Source organism: Lepisma saccharinum, chromosome 26 (assembly GCF_977018435.1).
Source record: "Lepisma saccharinum chromosome 26, izLepSacc3.1, whole genome shotgun sequence".
NCBI lineage: Eukaryota > Metazoa > Arthropoda > Insecta > Zygentoma > Lepismatidae > Lepisma > Lepisma saccharinum.
The window spans coordinates 48,199,753-48,222,109 of record NC_139254.1 but is presented as its reverse complement, the minus strand read 5'-3'; the positions used below and the strand labels follow the sequence as shown (position 1 = coordinate 48,222,109).

At 42.4% G+C, this 22,357-nt stretch overlaps 1 protein-coding gene across 2 annotated transcripts in view; it reads left to right on the top strand.

Moving 5' to 3' along the window:
• LOC145979800 (alpha-tocopherol transfer protein-like) overlaps positions 1-22,357 on the top strand; it is a 155,605-nt gene that overhangs the window by 40,622 nt on the left and 92,626 nt on the right. Inside the window, exon 1 of one of the 2 annotated variants that reach the window (XM_083112810.1) lies at positions 15,262-15,505. The exons of the other annotated variant lie outside the window; for it this stretch is intronic. Coding sequence (XP_082968936.1) covers positions 15,401-15,505 — 105 coding nt within the window. The 5' untranslated portion in view covers positions 15,262-15,400. Of the gene's footprint in view, positions 1-15,261; positions 15,506-22,357 lie in introns of those variants that run through there. 2 annotated transcript variants of the gene reach the window in all.

The following is a 22,357-nucleotide window of genomic DNA, read 5'->3' as shown; positions in this document are numbered from 1 at the left end:
ATTACGAATCGTCTATCCTATTATAAATAACCGTTAACCAAAAATACCTAACGACATTTTCGGCAACACCAAGCGTGTAGACCACGCAGAAGAGATTCTCATGTTGGACATTCGAGTTAAGAAGTTGAGGACCGATTTGATTGCTTTGCAGGAGACCTTAAACAAAAGTTTAGAGTCGGAAATCGCTACGCTCCAAACGCAATGTCTCGACCCCATTCTGAAAATCGATTCCGAACTGAAGACGCTGATAAAAAATTATGTCGACGTACCTTCTTACGACAACGTTCAAAATATACAGTTGAGCGTGGATTCGCTTCAAAATGATTTGGCCAAATTACAGCAATTTCAATCGAAAAATGAAGATTTGGAAAAATTGAAACTCGAAATCGAAGAACGAACTTCCGCAATAGAAAAGAATTTCTCTGAACTTCAAACCGTCGTGAACGATATAGACGCAGAACGCTTGCATGTCGTTGTTTCCAAATTACAAGAAGAATTCACCAGCACGTTGGAAGAAATTAAATCCAAGCTGCAGACTTTGGAAGATACAATGACGAACCTACCATCGTCGGACGAACTGCAGGTCATCGGTAAAAGCGTCGCGAACATAAAAATTCAATTGGAGGCCTATCAAGATTTCGAACACATTCAAACCACCATCGCCACGCTTCAGGCGTCCTTGGAATTGATCAACGAAGAAATTAAAAATATTCACGCTGAAGCGAGAGCGTTGACGAGCATTCAAGACACGTTAAGCACGGTTCAGCAGAAGATCGAATATTTAGAAAATTTAAACGTCGAAACGAATCTCGCTCATTTTCATCACGTACTCGACAACATACAGGGTGACTTGGAATCGTTACGGACGAGCGTGCCTTCGAGCGAAGATTTGGAAAAATTGAAAACGGCGGTGACGGCACTATCCGATTCGAACGACATCAAAAGTTCATTGAGCGATCTCGAGAGTAGGGTGGCCAATCTCCCCACCTCCAAAGAATTGCACGCTTTGAAAAGAAACATATCTCGAATGCTGAAACGACTAGAAACGGAAACGGCGAACGTGGAACAGATTCGAGACGAAATTAGTTCGCTGGTGTCGACGCTGCCCACTTCGCAGAGCGTCGCCGACCTTCACACGCAGTTTACAGAGATGCGAAGGATCGTGAACGATCTTACCGAGAAGAGCTCGAAATTGAATCAAGTCGAGAACCTTCAGAACATTGTCGTCAACATCAGAGATCAAGTTGGAGTGCTGGAATCCACGCAGGAATCGACGCTGGCCTCTTTCGGTGCCAAGTTGCAAGAACTCAACGAAAACTACAAGCAGTTGAACGTGGAAGTGAAAATCAAACCGTCGTTTTCTGCCGTAACGGATACCATAATCGAGCATTTGCTGCCCATCGAAAATAAACTCGGACAAGTTCACAGTAATCTGCTCGGCGTCGACACTAAATTCGCCAAATTGTTCACCTTGCAAGCCATCGAAATCAACAGCGTTCCCAATCAACAGAGAATCTCCACGTTCGTCGAAGGTAACAAACTGTACATGTTGCATCCTTATCATCCGTACTACAAGTTTCTCCTCGATGGCACGATTCAGATAAACGAATTTTCGTACTGGTCTCACGGCAGAAAAGCTAGCGTTCCTACCATGACTTTGATATCGAATCGTGGTGTCCAGAAAGCAGGAAACATTCCTCTGGCACGTTGGAACGAAACGCGCAACATATATGAAATACACGAAGACGAAGATCTTACCGTTTTCGACGTGAGTGCCGGCGATAAGCTGATCATTCAAAACACGAGCGAAGTGCCACCCTCTTTGAATCCCATCACGCTTGTGCTTCTCTTGAAACGTAATCTCTAAAAAAATGTCTAGGCAAGCCATCGTCGAAGAATTGCATAAACCTGCACGCCGTAACTACGAACGTTTGGCTGTGGTAACCAAGGGCATCGACGACCTCTGGCAAAGCGACCTCGTGGAGATGAGTAGCGGCAATTTGAAAAACGTACATAAATTGAACAAGGGCAACAAGTACCTCCTCACCGTCAGAGACACATTTTCGAAATTCGCATGGGCTCTACCTTTGAAGGCGAAAACGGGAACATGCGTCACGGAAGCATTCAAATTAATTTTTCGCGAAAGCGGCGGCAGACAACCACGGTTTCTGCAAACGGACAACGGTAAAGAATTTTACAACACCGTATTCCAAAAGTTTATTCAAAAACACAAGATTCAACATTATTCGACCTTCAGTCACATCAAAGCCAGCATCGTGGAAAGATTCAATCGAACCTTGAAAACACACATGTGGAAACGATTCACGCTTCGGGGAAATTACAAATGGGTCGACATCCTGCCGGAACTCGTCGACACCTATAATGATACGGTACACAGAACAATAGGCATGAAGCCAGCCGACGTTACCAAGTCCGACGAGCAGCGTTTAATTTCTACAGTTTACTGTCCAAAGTACACACCCACGACAAAAAAAGCTAAATACAAAATTGGAGACCAGGTGAGGATCAGCAAATTCAAACGCACCTTCGAGAAGGGATTCACAAAAAATTGGAGCACGGAACTCTTTACGGTGGTTCGAGTTCTACCCGGAAACCGACACACGTATATAATAAAAGATAGTAACGGCGAGATTTTGAAAGGAAGATTTTACGAAGAGGAACTCTCTAAAACAAAACACCCCGACACGTACCTCATCGAGAAAGTATTGCGTAGGAAAGGTGACAAACTGTTTGTCAAATGGCTGGGACTTCCGGAAAAGAGTTGGATCGACGCGAACGAAGTGATCTTGTGAGTACGTGGAACGTGGTGAAGCGTCTACCGGATCCGGAAAGTCAAACGAGAAAAAAAAAGAACGGCAAGTTGCTTCCCGACAGCATCCGCTGTCTGATCGTAGGTCCTTCGGGGTGTGGGAAAACGACACTGCTCGTGGACAATTTTCTCCTCGCACCGAATTGGTTAGATTGGAAGAACAGGCACCTGTACGTGTTCTCGAAAAGTTTGGAGCAATCCAAATACCAGCAACTGATGAAACTGTACGATGGTCTGGACATTGCAACGTTCGCCTCGGAAATAAAACCACTCGACGATTGTCGTGTCGTCGTGTTCGACGACGCCATCCTGGAAAATCAAAATGAAATTGGCAACTTTTTCACGCAAGGTCGTCACAAAGGAATGGATTGCTTTTACCTAGCTCAAACGTTTTCCAAAATTCCAAAACAGTTAGTACGCGACAACGCTAATTTCATATGTTTGTTTCGTCAAGATCACACCAACCTCAAGCACGCGTACGATGACAACGTAGGCGGAGACATGAACTACAATCAATTTTCGGAACGCTGCTGCTCTACTTGCTGGAACGGTGACGATTTCGGATTCGCGACGATCGACATGACGAGGAAACCCAACGACGGAAAATACAGAAACAAAATCAACGACTTTCTAAACGTTGCAACGTTGTGAGAAACGACGTGTATAAATAACGTCATGACGAAACGAAAAATCGAAGACGAAAATCTCAAGCTTCGCGATTACCTCGCGAAACGCTTCAAAGGTTGGAAATCCGAGAATCGCGGATTCTACGAAGAGAAGAAACGTCAGGATCAACCCGTGATCGATGCCATCAGCGGTCTAGGTAAAGAAATTAAAAGTGTCACGGAACAAAATAAAAATTTGATCAACGAACTCGTACCGCTCGCAGCTAAAAGTTACGCCGTACCCACGCCTATTTCGAGCATTCCTTCGACGCCGTTCGAACTGAAGGATGCACCGGCACGACGTCGAGCCATAGGCAGCACGTCTTCGGATAAAATCGAGTTGGGACCTTTGGCACGAGACTACCTGAGCACGGGGAAATTCGACAAGGATGAAGTGTTCGGATTGTATCCCAGCATGGAAACCAGCGAAGGCGGCGGTGTGGTGTGGAAGATTGGGAAATCGAAGGTGACCTTCGAAGGCAACGACATTAAAGTCAATTTAGGCGACAAGGATAGTTGGAACAGGTATCCGGGTACGGTGGGACTGTGGGAACTCGTCGCCAAAAAGCAGCCGAAAGATTACACCGACGAAGATTACCAAAGTTACAAGGAAATTCTGATCATGACGGATGCCTTGTACCAGAACAACGACGCCTCGCAGAATAGGGTGAAATCGAGCAGCGGCGAGAAGTACAGGAATCTCATCAACCGATTTGGAACCAGGTCAAAACAGGCAGCGGCGTCAAACGCTACAACACGTTACCCAAAGAATTCGTTTGGGTGGACGACGTTAGGAAACTCGTGGACCGATTGTTGGTGATAGCCGGCGAAGAGAATGCAGGCAACCGTAATTTCTACAACGAGAAGGTTGGCATCGTGGACATGATCAGCACGAAACTTTCCAACTTCATCGTGAACGACGACAAGGGCATAGGTTCTGATCAAAATCATCAACACGCTGCCTCCGAAATTTTGGAACGTGGCCGAAGGAAAGGGACTCGTGAACGACATCATCAACAAGTTACCTTTCGAGATGCATCTACCTGGCTACCAGTACTGCGGACCGGGTACCAAACTCGAGAAAAGATTGGAGAGAGGAGACAAGGGTGTGAATCCGTTGGACGCGGCATGCAAAGATCACGACATCGGCTACAACACCACGCAGACGGATCTGGACGCACGTCACGAAGCAGACAAAAAATTGGAACATGCAGCTTTCGAAAGGTTCGTGAGCAGAGACGCATCGCTGGGTGAACGGGTCGCCGCACTGGGTACCACCATCGCCATGAACACGAAACAAAAATTGGGGTGGGGTATATAAATAACATACCGTAAAATAAACTTCACAAGAAAAAATCTCAGAATATATATATAAATAACATACCGTGAAAATATCACATAGAGCATCAACATGAAGCCCAAGGGTGTCGTGTACCAGATACCATACTCCAATCTAAAAAATCTAGGTGCTCTCGATGGGTTACTCACCAAGAAACAACGCGAGAAGAAACGTTCTTGCTTGTCGAAAGGACACGGAATGAAATTACTGCTCAGCACACCTCAATTGAAAAGATTGCAGCGTTCGCGGAAACAGCAAAAGATCGGAGGTTTCATATTCAGCATCCCCGCCATCCTGGCAGCATTGGGGGCCGTGGGAAGTTTGGCCGGTGGAAGTGCCGCCATCGCGAAAACCGTCATCGACTCGAAGAAGAACAAGGCCGAGTTGGAAGAACAGAAACGTCACAACCTGGCCATGGAGAAGAAAGGGGGGAAGGGCGTGATGAAGAAGTTAAAAAAAAAGAAACAACAGCACTCACCAACCGAGACATTGAATCTCTGATCGGACCGTTACAAATCAAACGCTTCAGAGGAGTTTTCATGTCCGACTCGTTACCTTCAAGCGTTAAAAGAAGAGAATGCGGAGTAGTCAACTTGGACGGTCAAGAAAATCCAGGCACGCATTGGATATGTTACCACAAAAATGATGATAAAGCTTTCGTTTTTGATTCTTTCGGAGGTGTTCCACCTACAAATTTAATTCATTATCTGAAAACGAACAAAACCTCTATATACTACAACGACAAACGCATTCAAAATTTCGGAGACGTGAACTGCGGTCATCTCTGCCTCTCCGTGCTCGCGTTTCTCTCTAAAATAAATAACCCTACGATCGAGGATTTCCAGAAAGCATTGTGGAACCTCAAACAGCATCACTAGGATGGGCGTGTTCCATCTCACGAGCGAATCTTCAATCTTGAAACTCACTCTGCACGATGACATCGTCTATCCTAAATCCGTGGCTCTGCGTGCATTCTACAGCATGTACCTCATACCTAACGTCACGCAGCACAACAACAAAATTAGCGTCGGAAACGAACACATCGTCGTCACGCCAGGACAATACAATCTTTCCACTTTGCAAGCTCAATTACCCAAAGGCACATACCTTTCTCAAAATTCGGTCACGCACAGAGTGGAAATCCTATCCGCGACGGAGACCGTGGACCTGGGCACCATGGGAGAACTTTTAGGTTTCGAGAACAACCACCCAAAACTCGAAGCTGGCATCAAGCACGTAGCAACCAACATTCCTAAATTCTTGGCCATAGAGACTCTGAACGTACACTGCAACGTGGCGGAAGGCATGATCACGAAATCTTCGGACGGATTATTAGGAAGTCACAAGCAGACGGGAATCATAGCCACTTTCAAACCAAGTTCCGAGTTCATGGAACCGATCATCTACACGCCCTCTTCGCCGATCTATTTTCCAGTATGTCGCAACCGCATAGACGACATAGAGTTGGTGGTGACGAACGAGAAAGGAGACGTGGTGGATTTCGCAGGTGCCACTACGACGGCCATCGTGGAGATCAACGTATAATAAATAACCATACATGTAAAATGGAGCAAATCGAAAGTTACGAATTGCAATCTTTCCCTCCCAACCGTCGCACGTTCGCCAATCTGAACGAAGCGAACAGGGAGATCGAATACGACGTGGACGTAGGCGACGGGTTCATTCATCCTCACAGAGCGGACCTCTACCTTCAATTCGACGTGGTGAAGAAGGAAAGCGGAGACGCGTTTCCTGCAGCAGCAAACTTGATACTCGTGGACAACTTCGTGCCTCACCTGTTCTCGCAGGTGGAGGTGAGGAAACACAACACCGTCATCGACAGAATAGATTATCCAGGCATCACGTCGACGGCAGTGGGAACGTTGAAATTATCCAAAACGGACGCAGCGTACTACCAGGCCGGGGGATTCGAAGCCGGGACCAAAATATCGACGAGAAGTCACACGGTGCTCTTTCCCATGCGTCTGCTGCCTGGTTTCTTCTCGGACTACAAGGAGATCATGTGGAAGGGAGGACTGAGGATCACGCTTCGAAGAGCGGCCAACGACAACGACGCACTAATGCGATACGCTACTTTGGGTCCGGACGGCACCACGCCGATAGCCAACACTTTACCCGAAGCAGCGAAATGCGTCATCCGGAGCATGGAATTGCGAATGCCGGTGGTGGAATACGAAACGAACTACGCCCTCAAGTACAAAGCGGAGATCTTGAAAAGTCCGCAGGTGCCGATTCACTTTCACGGTTACCAGTGCGTGCAGAAGATGGCGTCGGGAAGTCACATGGAATTCGACGTGACGACACAGTTCAACAACATACAGTTCGACATGCCAGATTTCGTCGTAGTGCTTTTTCAGACCGGACGCGATAACGATCAGGAAAAAGATTCCAGCAAGTTCGACGACTGCAAGATCAAGAACGTTTATCTGAAGAACGGTAGGAACGAAGTGTTCCCGCGCGAGAATTACAACCTCGACATGACCAAAGACGATTACCTCAAACTTTACGAAGCTTACACGGCTTACAAACGCGTGACCGAAGGAAGCGTGGACATGTACTACGCGCCCAGCGAATTCAAAGCACGGAGACCCATGACCGTCATCAACACCACGAAAAGAAAGCAAGTGGTGGTCAACGATCGTACCAACATCAAGATTGTATGCGAGTTCCACGATGCCTTGCCTGCAGATACTCTGTGCAGTGTCATTCTTATTGCAGAGAAAACATTTGTGTATGACGTCAAGAATGAAAGAGTGACTGAACAGTTTTAAATAAATAAAAAAAAATAGCACACAATAAGAAATGTGGAATTTTATATATATAAGTACAAATTGCAATTAGCAGTTTCCAGAAGTTTAATTTTGCTGTGCCATGCATGCATGTAATCGAGGAAGTGGAAGTAAATTAAAATTGTTTTTTTTTCGCATTGCCTATTACTTTTTGTTGCACTCTGGGCAGGCCTTACTAGTTTGGAGGCGATAGTGGCCCCACGGAAGTGTATGGACCCCACATTCAAGAATACACCTCTTGTCGTCGTGTGCATCCAGAGCAACTTTCCTGACAATATTAGTTGTAAGCACATGATCGACGCTTTGGATACGATGCTCTTTTTGTAGAATGGGCGATTTTGTTCTGAGGCACTCGAGGTAATCCTCAAACTTGAGGTGCTCCCGAACCACTTGCCTGCTTACACCCTTTGCCTTTTTTGTTACAGATCCCTCAGCCCGGATCGCATAGGCTTTGGCACGAAGTCCAGCAAACTCCACAATCACATCCCCGTCTTTCTCGTCCTTGAGTTTGCCGGGTATTTTTTTGTTCCGGGGCAGAATTCCATACCGGTTTAGCTGGGGATAGCCCGATGTGTCGAAGAGCTTGACAAGAGCTGGAACTTTGGCTATATCACCATACGCATCGGCCGTGCGAACATGGTATACCAAGCTGTCTGTGTCTGTGTAGAGGAGCGAGATATTGTGATTGTAGTGTGCACGTAGTATGCCGTAATATGTCTCGAACATGCACAACTTGCTCAGATCCAAAACTGCAGCTCCCACATAGATGGGCTTGTTGAGTAGCACCCCGCCCCGGTTCATGTGAATCAGAGACATCTGTTCGTTGTAAATTGTTCGAGACCTGAACAGCGGGCTTGCAACAAGTCGACGACACTGTGTTTTCTTCGTCACCAACCTCACATCAACGCGATTTCGCACATTCTCCATGGTCTTTCCAAATACCGCATTGTTCATTAATTTGAAAAAATCGCGATCAAGTTCCGAAGTGGCATCAGTGCGATGTTTGGTGTTCAGTTCGATGTACGGCTTCAACCATGGAGACTGCCTGAACAAGAGCACGTGGTTAACTGCTTTGACCGAGACCCCTTGCTGCATTAACCACTGGAGGTTCCGGTAGTGTAGCACATAACGCTTTTTGGGCTCCAAGTCCATGACGAGCTTTGGTTGATCCGAGCCAGGTGGGCACTTGAATTCCGGAGCAGGCGAGAGGTCACAGAATGTATCCTGCAGCTTCTCGGGGAAGTCAAGGTCCACCTCGGCAAAAAACCCAAACTCGTCGCACTCTTTTTCGATTTCGTGGTATAAAGGATCAGCCCACTCAAACTGTCCTGTTGGGAGTGGCTGCATCATGGAGTGCCCGTAAAGATTATTCACGTCAGTGTACATGATGTAGCTTGATGGTTGGGAGGGGTCGTAACCAGTGGCCATGTGGTGATTGTTGGCGTGTGCGAAGCGTTGCGACACTTGGACCATGCCGCCCCGGATAGCTCTCTCGATGAAAAGCATGATATCAACATCGGAGATAAGTGAAAGTTTAACTTTAGTCAGCAGGAGCATGGCCGACCATGCCAGTCCAGGAAGGCTGTAAAAATATACAGGGCTACAGGGTCCAGGTTGTAAATTTTTATCGCAGTCGCCCGAAACGCCTGGAACACATCGGCAAGAAGCGTCACATCAAGCTTCAGGTATGTATCGTGGTAATCACCGAAAGTTCGGCAACCCAACTCGACCCACATAGACTGAGCATGCTTGTACTCCTCGTCGGTAATACCTGAACCTCTCAGCTGGCTGTAGAACTTATCCTGGGGAGGCAGCAACTCTTCTTCGAACTTGGAAGGGTCTGTGACGTATTCGTAGGGGTAGACCCCTTTACGTCTGATGAGTGCGACATCTAAGTTCGGGAAACTTGATGTGGTAATGGCTAGTTGGTCGTCTCTGAGCTTCCCAGCAAGAGCATCGAGGCTTGCCTGGAGGAACCTCAGAGAGTCGAGGAACCGAAGCTCGATGCTGCTGCTTGAGTCGGGGATCGGCACCCACTTGCTGATGCTAATATAACGCTCCTCGTTTTGTGCCAGGACATTGATTCTCGCATTGTCGTACCCTAGATGTGTGACCAAGTGATGGAAATCATATCCCGAGCCATTGTGAAAAAAGACCGGTATGAAGCGCGGGTCCCTGGCTCTCAAGTTACATCTGTTGCACCACGGGCCAATGTAGCTTCCGGTCCCATAATGGTCATGGTGGTGGACCTTTTTGTTATCGTCAGTGAAGACCGAGTTGCAAACAGGACAATTTAGAGCTATTTCGTGCTGATGCTTGTTTTTGGGAGACAGAGGCAGCATGGGCTTGGGGGCCAACAGCACCTTCCCTATCTTGATGGCTTCCTGTTGCATTCTCTCCAGGAAGTGTTTGACCGGGTCGGGACCGCGATACACATAGGGCTCGGAGGCAATATGTTGGTCTCGCCACACCACAACATAGGAGTAACTCGAGGCCTCGTGGATTTGGAAAGGAATGGTAGAGGATGTTTCGGGGTTGGGCTCGCAGTTAGACAGAGGTTGAAGAAAGGCCTCGAAGTCTGCTACAATATAGGCAGGATGCTTCACCATAGCACTGTGCATGCGAAAGCACTCTACTGCACCAGGTTCGGGCAGGATAGTTCGTGCAGGCTTGTTGGTACCACAGTAGAGCATGTGGCGAGCTAGCTTCTTAGCAGTAATGTTGGGTCCTCTGATGCGCCGGTAATCCTGCTGTTCTCGATTATGAAATGTAGACAAGCACCTGCGACACACCTCGACGTGGTGACTATCACTGCTCCGTTGGGTCGAAACAAGCCGAGAGAGGGAACGGATAAGGGTGTAATGGTGATGGGTTTCGTCCTTGATGAGCAGGAGGTTGATTTCTCGTACCTCGTTTTTGTTGCTCACGTTGCTCACCCGGATGGGGTGGACCTCATGTTTGTTCTCGGTGAGACCGTAAACATTGATGGCTAATTGCAGGCCCAACAAGTCACGAGCACGAACCTCAAACTTGTGAATATGCGAGACTTCTACAGGGTAGGTAATCCCGGCTATTGCATCCTCCAGTTCCGACTCATACTGCTTGTAGTGTGAAACATAGCGTGGACTGTTTTCCCAAGGTATAGGGTGCAATGCTGCCAGCACCGACCAGAGGAAGCATTTGGTGTCTTTGTTCTGAATATTGAGAACAGCTTTCCTTGCTTCAACCTCGGGTGGCAGGGCAATATAGCTAGACCCTGCCAGTGGCAGGGACTTGCTAAGTTTCAGACGAAGTTCGTGGGGGTCGCCACACAGCGAACCGCCCGAGCCTTCAGCCTGATGCTCCTCGTGCTTTGCCACAAGCTCCTCGACAAACTTGTCGTAGATGCTGTCGAGGTCAGTGACATCTGCCTGATGCAGTGTTTTTGCTTTTGTGGCATGGAAGAATTTATATATTTCATCAGACGGTTTCTTATACTTGCAGCATAGCACAGCATAGAATTTAGTGGAGTGTGTGGCCAATGCATCGTTGAGGATGGATATTATCTTAGCTCGCTCGCTCTCCAGAAAACTACGCACATCGCAGAAGCTGTCTGATGTTATGTCAAAGTCTTCTAATAAATGCTCAAACGCAAACCGGTCTGCTTTTTTCGCCAGCTTGACGCGTTTGGCAGGTGGCGATGCATCGAGGGAGGTTACTTCTACCTTTCGCTTGGAAGGTTGCGGTAGAGATGTTCCAGTGCTCTTGCAAGTAAGCTGGTGTCGCTTGAAGTTGGCAATAGTAATATTTTTTCCACACTTAGAGCACAGTTTGGTCGCACATATTCGCTTTCCCGGCACACAAATACGACAGTGTCTTTGAAAATTTTTACTTGACACAGCAATTTGGCACGTAGGGCAATTTTTTACAGAACGCATAATGCAGAGATTTTTTGGGGGTATGTTATTTAATACCTAATACTGTGCAATGCAAAATATAATTGTTAATTTTTTTTTTAAAAAAAATCTATTTTTGAAATATTCTCTATGGCCTTACTTGGGTTTTCCGCCAAATTATATGCTTCTAGTCTCCTATACTTTGGTGGAGCCCGTTCAGGTTCTATCCCCCCCCGTTATGTGGGTTCCTTTGTTAATTTAGTAAAGGTGAGATTTAGACAGCCAATAGAAATCTTGCTTACTTAAACCAATCAGAAAACACCACGTATAAATTATTAGCCAATCAAAATCTCTGTTTTTTACTCGAGACACTAAGCCAATCAGAAAACAACACAACTGATATGACATCATTATATTACGTAATAACTTGTCACCTAAACACTACAGCTCACAGGTTGGCAAAATCTGACATGAAAGCAGATAATACGCTTAAGTCTTATTTATATATAATTTTCACGGACGTACAATATTGTCAACAGTATCATATTTGAGCAGGTCGCTTGTCACCTAAACACTACAGCTCACAGGTTGGTAAAATCTGACATGAAAGCAGATAATACGCTTAAGTCTTATTTATATATAATTTTCACGAACGTACAATATTGTCAACAGTATCATATTTGAGCAGGTCGCTTGTCACCTAAACACTACAGCTCACAGGTTGGCAAAATCTGACATGAAAGCAGATAATACGCTTAAGTCTTATTTATATATAATTTTCACGGACGTACAATATTGTTAAGAGCGTCAGTTTCCGTAGAGCTCTCTTTTTCCATCTTCCCTCTATACAGTGAAGCTGTAGAAGACACAATTAGCTAACCTAGCATACAACATACTTTCCTAATTAATATGGATATTGTCACACATTCCTCTTATTTTATACTGTTGTAAATGGAAAAGATTATGTACGGTAAATGTTTTGTACATTATAGGGAAAAAATGCAAAATATCCCCCAACTTTAATTCGATTCACCTCTGAATCGAATTTTTTACATATTCTCACGCCGCCATATGTTGTTCTATTTTGCTTCTTTTACTTGCCTTGCTTAATTAACTCTCGCTAATTAGCATTTTTTTGGAAGAAGTCAAATAGAACAACATATGGCGGTATGAGAAATATGCAAATTAAAGAATATTTTAGTAATATAAGGGCCCTAGCAATTAGCTTCGTCGACTAAGAGTACTCTTTTAAACGTCTTCAGCTAGATCGTATTACTACGCGAGGACGTTTAAAATGTTTGGGTGTTGAAAAAGTTTGACCCTACTCCTTATTTCTATTGTTTGCTAATAGATGGCGCTAATAGTACCCCCTCCCCTCCCTCTCCCCTCTTCTCCCCCCTCTTTCTCCTCCTCCTCTGCTGTATGACAAATAGCACAAACATAAAAATCAAGATTTTGGAGAGCAAAACATAAAATTTGCATGCATCTGATGTCGAACTAGGAACTTTTATTTTTCGGGGAGTCAACATTATTTTTTTACTCAGTCGTCATATAACATGAACACACGCAAATATTCACATGTGCTTTTTATTATTTTGTGTTCGGTAAGTACAAGTATATTCTTACATAAATTATTGTTTAATTTAATAAATTGTAAACTCGGAGCCTGCTATACTAACATTCCTTCTGTCTATTGAAAGCGAATGTTGCGTGCATGCGGAAATAACACAGAAAAAAAAAGCGGATGGAAGCAATTTAAAATCAGTGGAGCAAGGTTAGTATTACGAGAGCGTAAAAACATGTGCTTTCATACAACTTCGAAAAATAAGAATAAATGTGTGCATACAGAACACATATGCTTTCTTTTCACAGTTGTAAAATCATATAAATTGTACATGAAGTAAGTTACGGGAAGGCTCTCTCTTTTATGTCTGTGTATATGTTGTACAATTAGGTACAAGTATTGTACAATTAGGTACAAATTGTTGTACAATTATTTTCCCCAGTTGTCCAGTTGGAGTTGGGGGCATAACACTGGTACTATTTGTAATCACAGTGCTTACTCATGTATTTTGTTTAATATTTTATTTCAAATTCACTGTCAGAAACTAGTGTTGCCAGTTCCTGGATGTAGGTTTACCTACTCTGTTGGTTGTCACTGTCAAGCTTCCAGTATTCGTACAGCATAAAAAGCTATAACCCCCCTCTCAAAATATATACATTGTATACGCCAAGATGCTCAATAGCCTAGCAACACATCATGAAAAAACATGCCAAGAGAACCCAGTGGGTTTATAAGTCAGTGCTGCCAACTCCTATTTGTAGGTTAGCTTAACCTGTGAAAAATCATATAGTAGAATTTTTGTAGAGTGGGTAGGCAACACCGACGAGCCTCAAATGATAATTCAAGACTCGTCGGTGTTGCCAATTTCTATTTGTAGGTTAGCTTAGCCAGTAAAAGATCATATAGTGGAATTTTCTTCGGATGGGTTGGTAAAACCCAAGCCTCAAAAAAAAAAAAAAACATCCAATAGAGTTGCCAAATATAAAAAGGGGACAATAGGTCCCCCTCATAAAAGGCTACAGTAAAAACCCACAGTGTTGCCAACACTAGCCCCCCAACAGTATTGCCAGACATAAAAAATACATGGACCCCTCAGGCCCTTTGATAAAAATTTACAGTGAAAAAAACCCAGTAGGTTAACAACACTGTCAAAAAATCTACGGTAGTGTTGCCAGATGTAAACAGAGGGCAATAGACCCCCCTCATAAAAGGCTACAGTGGGCCCACAGTGTTGCCAACTCTGTGCCCTCAAAATATACATCATAAAAGACTACGACGAGCCTCAAATGATGATTCGAGCCTCAAAAGATTATTTAGAACCGGGGCACCTGCACTACTGGTATTCTAATGCCAGATTGAGACGAAAGCATTTCCTGTAACATTTTTGCTAGCACACATGCTATGTAAATGCTTCCAAAAATCTTATAGCAGGTAGTATTTTACACGAAAACATTTCATGGAACATTTCGGTTAGCTGTTGAGATTACATTGTATGATACATACAGCACGATAGGCACATTGAGATACATCATATATGGCGAGTGCACGGTGTTTACAATTGAAAGAACACTAAAATATTCTTCCATACGTGTACAGTAAACGTTGTAAAGTATATATTTAATCAGCGCCATGCTTCTCTACCCAAAACAAATTCATACGAAGCTTAATTCCTTTTGGTTGAATAATTATCGTGTTTTAAAAATGTGAAGTGATACGTTGTTTACATCTCACGCGGCCGCCATTACAACTGCACTCGTGACCTAGAGGTCGCTTCTGATTGGTTATGCTACAAAAAATGCTACCGAAATAACATCCTATCCTTGAGAAATTTCATGAAATATGCCAATGCCATAGCATTTCTCACTTTACACGGTAGCATTTTGGTCATGGCAGAAATGTTAAGGAAAATGATAAAAAAATGCATTCGTCTAAAGCGGGCTTAAGCACTGGCAGATATATCTTGGCAATAGCCATCCATGCTGTCTATCCGTCCGTGACAACTGTTGCCCTCCCTGCTTGCTACACACCGTTGCGAGGCGAAACGCGGGAAACTGAAGAGGAATTTGCTACACAAGGGCCAAAACACAATGGACGTCGTTGCGACAGAGCGTTGAAGACCGGAACATGCAATGCCCAACTGCACACGTACGGGCGGCGGAGGTGGAATGCTAAGCGCAAAGAAAGCGCTGGATGTGTCCTCGTCTTGCACCACTCTTTTCCACGGTAATGTCTTTGAGAACGTGGCTGGTACAAATCTGCAAGGGTTCTCAAGCACAACGCTCCGTGAAACATTCTTGTTGCTGAGTGAGAGAGGTGAATGAGCCAAGTGTCAGAGTGTTTTGTGCTGCTTGGAAGAGTGACGTGTGTTGATGTACTTGATCGTGTGTTGGTTGAATATTTCGCCATTAAAATATACCTCAACGTAAGTACGTTTCTTATGATCAGTTTGCAGTTTTTATATTTTCCTTATATTTTTAATACGTTTCTGCTCAGGCCCGTGCCCCCGATACATGAAATATTTAAATGTAAACCTATAAAAAACTACGAAAATAACATAGATGATTTTTCAAATTTGTAAATATTTCAATCTTGTTTTTGCATGAATGAATGTGTTTGTCTTTAACACACTCAACAAACATTTCTACAGTATATGTATATGTACAGTATCAGAAACAGGAAAATGTGTATCTACATGTAATTTTTATTTGCCTTAATCAAACTGTTCAAATATTTTATAGGGCCGTTTACCAGAAGAAGCATTTCTATATTAAATATAATATATAATATACGGTACACGTACGGTACCAAAAACATACAAGGAATTTTAAGCATGCTTTTTTAAAAAAACAATAAATTAACTAAAATCACAAAAATTCAATATTATATAAAAATCATAAAAAATATTTTTAAAGAAAAATCATGATTTATCCACGCTTATTTCAATTGTTTTGTAATCTCTCTCTCCTCTCTCTCTCTTTTCTCCATATATATACGCACACATACATACATACATACGTACATATATATATATATATATATATATATATATATATATATATATATATATATATATATATATATGTATATATGTACGTATGTATGTGTGCGTATATATATGGAGAAAAGAGAGAGAGAAGAGATATATATATATATACACACACACACACACACACACACACACACACATATATAAACACATTTTCGGTCTGGCCCCTCCCTCAAAACAATCCTGGGTACGGGTCTGTCTGCTTCTTTAGACTAATTTCTATGATGGGGATGAATGATAATTAGGTGGAATTAAAGAAGGGTTACAATCAAAGGGTGGTTGTACAATAAGAACTATAGGGCAACATAAATTACAGCGCATCGAAATTTAATTACTTTTGAGTTACACAGCATACGAAATGCCATTATGTGTCAATCAGCGGTGCATTTTTAATTTAGGGGTACAAAGTTCAACTTCCACAATATGAATTTTTGTGTAGCTATGCGTGTATTGCCGTAGAGGCCCCTATTTATAGGTAATCATTTATAGACCACAATATTTTCACTAGTTCTCATAATGAACACACCAACTTTTACGTACAGTACAGGAACCTTCCTTCCAAGTCCAAATTTCAAGTTAAGAATTTAGGTACCGAAAAGTAACAAAAATTTACTCTTGATAACGTTAATTCTATTGACGAAAAGTATCTCTGTTACAATTACAGTTACTTACTTCTAAAAATAGCTTTTTACAGTTAGAATTTATGAAAAAATTAACTCTTATACAAATACTGAGTTACAGTAACTAGTTCAGAAATATATTCTCTGTAAGTGGCAACCCTGAAATTACTCCTAACTCTTTATGCAACACACGAATGCATTGTGTAAATTGAGTATAAAACGTCGTTGTTTGGAAACTGAGTGAAAGTTATAGCTTATATTTTAAATTATTAGCCTCGAACATTCGTCTTGTCTCTTTCTCGATCTGGCCTGAACCGTTCTCTGGAATTGCCACGTTCTTTTTCTCGAATTTTAACGATGGTCTCGTTTTTGTCTCGTTCTCGTTTCGGTACAGTGGGATCAGGGCCGACGCAAATTATTTGGGGGCGGATGCCACTCTCTTTCAACTCCCCCCCACCTCCGTGATTACGCAGCAACGGGAAATTAAACATCAAAATATTCCTAAGTAAAACTTCAAACTATAAAATAAATAATGGAACTTTTTACGCTATTTCAATACTATTAAGCATAAAAGGATATACAGGGTGGTCCATTTATAATGATAGTATGGAATATCGCATGCAGAATCCCCCCTTAGGGTGGGGGTTAAATGTGAAATTTCAAATGGAACACCCCCATTCATTTTACATATTTGGATTCCGTGTTGAAAAGGAAGAACTTTTTTGTTCGAAAAATTTCGTAAAAAAATTGCAAACTTCGAACGTTTATAAACATTTGGTAGTTTCAGTCTCATTTTGTTCCCGTTATGTAAAAACAGTTTTGATTTCCGTTGAGAACATTGCAAAAACGAATTTTATTTTAAAAAATGTGTACAAAGAATTCGGCAAAAGAAACTTGTTTGCAATTTATGTCTTTGTGCAACAATAAATAATATTACTTTGTTCCAACTCTTCGGTTTCAAGGAACAATTTCATATGAACAACAAAATTAAGTATGTTACTACAAATTAGTTATCATTTGAGGTACACAAATAAATGTTTAAATGAGCAAATGTTCAAAATGATGACCGTTCCCTTCAATGCATTTCAAAACACGGTGCCTGAAGCTCCACACTGTTCGTCCCAAAATCTCAGGAGTGATAGAGGCTCAAGCATCAATAATTCGTTGCCGCATGTTTTCTGGCGTTGTTGGAACAATTGTTTGGAGACAGGGTTTTGTAGACACTTAAAGAAAAGTGCTACCACGAAGTTCCAACAACGCCAGATAAAATTCGTTTTTGCAATGTTCTCAACGGAGACCAAAACTGTTTTTACATAAAGGGAACAAAATGAGACTGAAACTACCAAATGTTTATAAAAGTTCGAAGTTTGCAATTTTTTTACAAAATTTTTCGAACAAAAAATTCTTCTTTTTCAACACGAAATCCAAATATGTAAAATGAATGGGGGTGTTCCATTTGAAATTTCACATTTACCCCCACCCCCCTAAGGGGTGAGTGGCGGCGACGAAATTTTTGCGGCATTGACTTACCCCCTCAATAGTATGAAACTTTTATTCTGTGCAATTTTTCGATTGGATGCATTGTGCATGCGATATTCCATACTATCATTATAAATGGACCACCCGGTATAGCTCGACCAGTTAATCTTTAAACAATGCGACACTAATTTCATATTATTATTATATTTTATGAAAGCTCTCTCTCTCTCTCTCTCTCTCATAAACGTATCTTAAATGTAACAAGTGTTAGGAAAGAAATAAAGGCTTCACTTCATATGTTTACCGTTGGATTTTTAAAAGAATTACATGTAATATTCCCAGATCTCCGGCGTGGGTGATCTGAGGTCTGAATTCTTTCCTGCGTTGTTCCCGCATAAAGCGGTTCTGGGGTTCACCCAGCCTGAAGTTAGTGGGTACCTGGGGGTAACCCTGGGAAGTAAAGGGGCCGGAGAGTGGTGCTGGACACATCACCTCCAAATTGGCCTAGATCGAGAATGTGTACCCCAAAATCCTCTAAATGTGCCTTCATGACATGGTGCTATATGCATAGGGAACTTTACCTTTGGATGTAATATTCTTATTCGTATAATGCTATCTTGCATAAAATGGAAACAAACATGTTTCAGACTTGAGTGACCAAAGATAGCCTTTAATTTCCAAAACAAACTTTGTTCGCCACTTGCCACGGTTACCGACAAAGTCAATATATTCTAAGTTCTACACTCACATGAGGTGCAAAATCATGACCCTTTATCAGATTAAGGTCTCCTTTGGAGTAATTGTTTTATTGTAGCCGAAAGCACTTTTAGTTCATCTTTTAATTCAGTAGCCTTCATGTGCTAACATTCCGGCCAGTTTTCTACACTTTTCAGACAAGAGATCATTGAAAATTCACTATGTTGTTTAAGCTGCTCAACTCTTCCTCTTAGAGCTGATATAATCGTCTAGGACCTGGTCATAAACATCATCTTTGTACCGTTTTTGTGGATCTTCAAAAGCATCGTCTGCTTCTTCTTTCGATTTCGGCCCTGTACAATGTTCCCTATCTTTGGATCATCTATATCTAAATTAGAAGCTAATTCTTTCTCATCAACCGGGACTCACAGGTCGCCGCCTCCCGACGACGCTTCCACGAGTGGATGGAGAGAGGCCCTACCAGGCTGCCAAGTGGGCGTCTAAGAAACTTTGAAATGTTTCATCACTCCTACTTATTTTGAAGTGCTGATGTATTTGCAAGAAATCTAACGGCATCTAACACATTAATTAATGTTTTGAAGACATTTGCTCATTACATTACGTGGAGTAAAGAGTCATACCAGATAACAAGTGAGCACAGGAATGTAAAGCCACGCAACTGGTTTGCAATACACTGAGCCTCATGTGCGACCATTTGGACAGTTTTATTGTCGCCAGTTATTTGAAGGAGCGCGTCATAGACCTCTCCAACATGATATCTCAACGAAGTTAAGGCATCGAATATGCTTTCCCCCCTTGTGGCACTCAGTGGTTTTAAAGTGAGACTACTGATATGTTCCTTCACAATGGTGGGTTGACATATATTAACTCCCAAGTTATACAGGGTGTCCGGGCTAGAGGCATACAAAAACATCTGTTTATATTTTAGTACCTATAAGATGTATTTTTCCAACATTGTACACAGTAGCTCAAACAATTTTATGCATGTTGGTACAGTTCAATGTGGTATCTTCATTCACATGCTTTTAGGATGTTTTCCAGCTTGTGAAATCACACTTCCCGTTTCTCGTAGAGTTTTGTCCCACTGATAAATGGACTTACGTGTGGGAGAGTCCACTTTCCATCCTCTTCTTGCACGCCGCTGAACACGTGTTACTGATTTGATCTCTGCTAACCATTGCACACACTGCACCGTTCGTTGTGGCATCCACATGTCTGTCAGGCGTACGCTGCTTAGGACTTGCCAGAGCGCGTCACATTGAACATTTGTACGGGGAGATTTTCTATCGATTGAACATTTGCCCAACAACATAAAATGTATAGTTATTTCTTTATAAGCATATAATTTTGGATACCTCTAGCCCGGACACCCTGTATAATATAACTTTCAAGTTTTCAATAGGCTTATTTTTTCTTCTCTTCCAATTTTGCCGCACTGAAAACTTGCCGCTTGAACCTCACTTTAAACTGTAGGCCCAGTCCCGATTAGCCTTTGTCTGCATAAAGTATACCTAAATCTCGAGCCACCGCGATTATACCCATCATCGCGAAAACACGGTGATGGACAATTTGCTTCGTAAAACTAATGTACCCCACTCTAGCAATCCTAATTTCATCATTCTTTCGGCTTCCGTGGCGGAGTGGTTATCAGCGTGCTACGACGCCAGGGATCTCTGGTTCGAATCCCGGCCTGGGTGTTCATGTGAGTGTCCCTTCATCAATTTCATCATATCATCACTCATCAGGTCATCATCACGATTAGCCAAAAGTTGCAGGAAAGCGATGTAAAAACGAAATTAATCAATTACCCCACTCTGAATTTTTTTAACAAAAATCGTATGATTTTAATTCGATAAGTGATTCTGGAAGTATTTTGAATGCTGATCAGGCACATAGGGGAACAGTGGTCTAAAAACTAAGATTCATGTAAAATTGTGCAATACAATTTTTTTGAAGTATTTGTTTTACATAGCCTATATACTAACTACTAACTAACTCTCTAGCCGTCATAAACCCTAAGGTTCATGGCTACAGCAACACAGGCCTTCCATATGTCACTATCCTGAGCAAGATCTATACTCTTTTCCATCCCTACCGATTTCCTGTAGGTCCATCTCAACGTTATCCTTCCATCTTCGTCTTGGCCTTCATCTTATCATCAGGTTTCCCAACAAGATTATTTTTTTTCTTGGGAACATCCATGTGAAAAAAAATGTTATTTGTGAAATATAAGATTAGTGACAATTTTAGTTTGAGTCCGTGTTGCGTTTCTTATTTAAACACTGGACTGATTATATACACTATTTAATGTACACTGACACTGGACTACATTGGAATGGAGTCGACCACCGTGTAGCAATGTCTCTCGCTGTTCTCTCGTACACTCAAAATCGAATGAAACGCCCCCCCTTACGGTTATGCAACCCGGAATTTTATATCATCTAGTTTCGCCAGGAATATCAGCTCGCGAGAAGCGTAGTGTTTCCAACTCTTGAATCTAGCCACAGATTCACGCGACCGGGTGGAGATCTTGCTTTCCTCTTGATTTGATTTTAACGGACAAGAAGTTTATTTTGAGAATGTCTCTGGTAATAATAACAAGTGTTATTAACATTTATGCTTGAGTTTTTTATTATTCTTTTACCACTTCCGAACGAATATGTGAAGATTTTTTTTTTCATTTTGCAATAACGCTTTCGGCATTTTTCCTTCAGAGTTATTCTTTTTGTTTTTAAAATTTTGGCGACATCTGATTTGGAAAAAGTTCCACGAAGTTTGTTTTAAGTGTAAATGCATCTGGACATACAGTGTAGAGTGGGATTCGAACAACAAATATGAGCTTCCGTCGCGAATCGAACCAGCGCTCCTTTCATTATGTTTTCTTTCCACGTTTATTAAAATTTGCTTCCTTCAGCCTACTTCCGATTGTCGTATATTTCAATTCGTATTCCCGTTTTTTTTCATTTGCATTTTTCGAGCAGTGATAACTTTCTCTCTTAATCTGGTTATTCGAATACTTTTATACTTAATTTTTTTTTCCTTTTCTCGATTTTCCCTTCGCACTCATTACAGATTTTGGTATCGCGCTTTTCCATATTTTCAGTAATTTAATTCTTTGACTATTTTTAATTTGCCCTTAGTCCGAATCAAGAAAATATGTTGGGAAATGTTTCCCGTGTAAATCTTATTGTATGGTGGTGTAAAATTGATGCCAGCTTTTTCTTGCGATAAGGGTTTTGAAAGTGCAAGGGTCCCATTTATTAACCATGGTGGGATGGGGAGGGGGCGGAGGGGTGCCAGAAACCTTCCAGTCGGAATATGCCTGAAACGAAAAGTATAGATCGACCAAAACGAAAAAAATCCTTGGGACGAAAAGTACCCGCGCATATCTCCCTTCTTCCCTTCAGTTCGG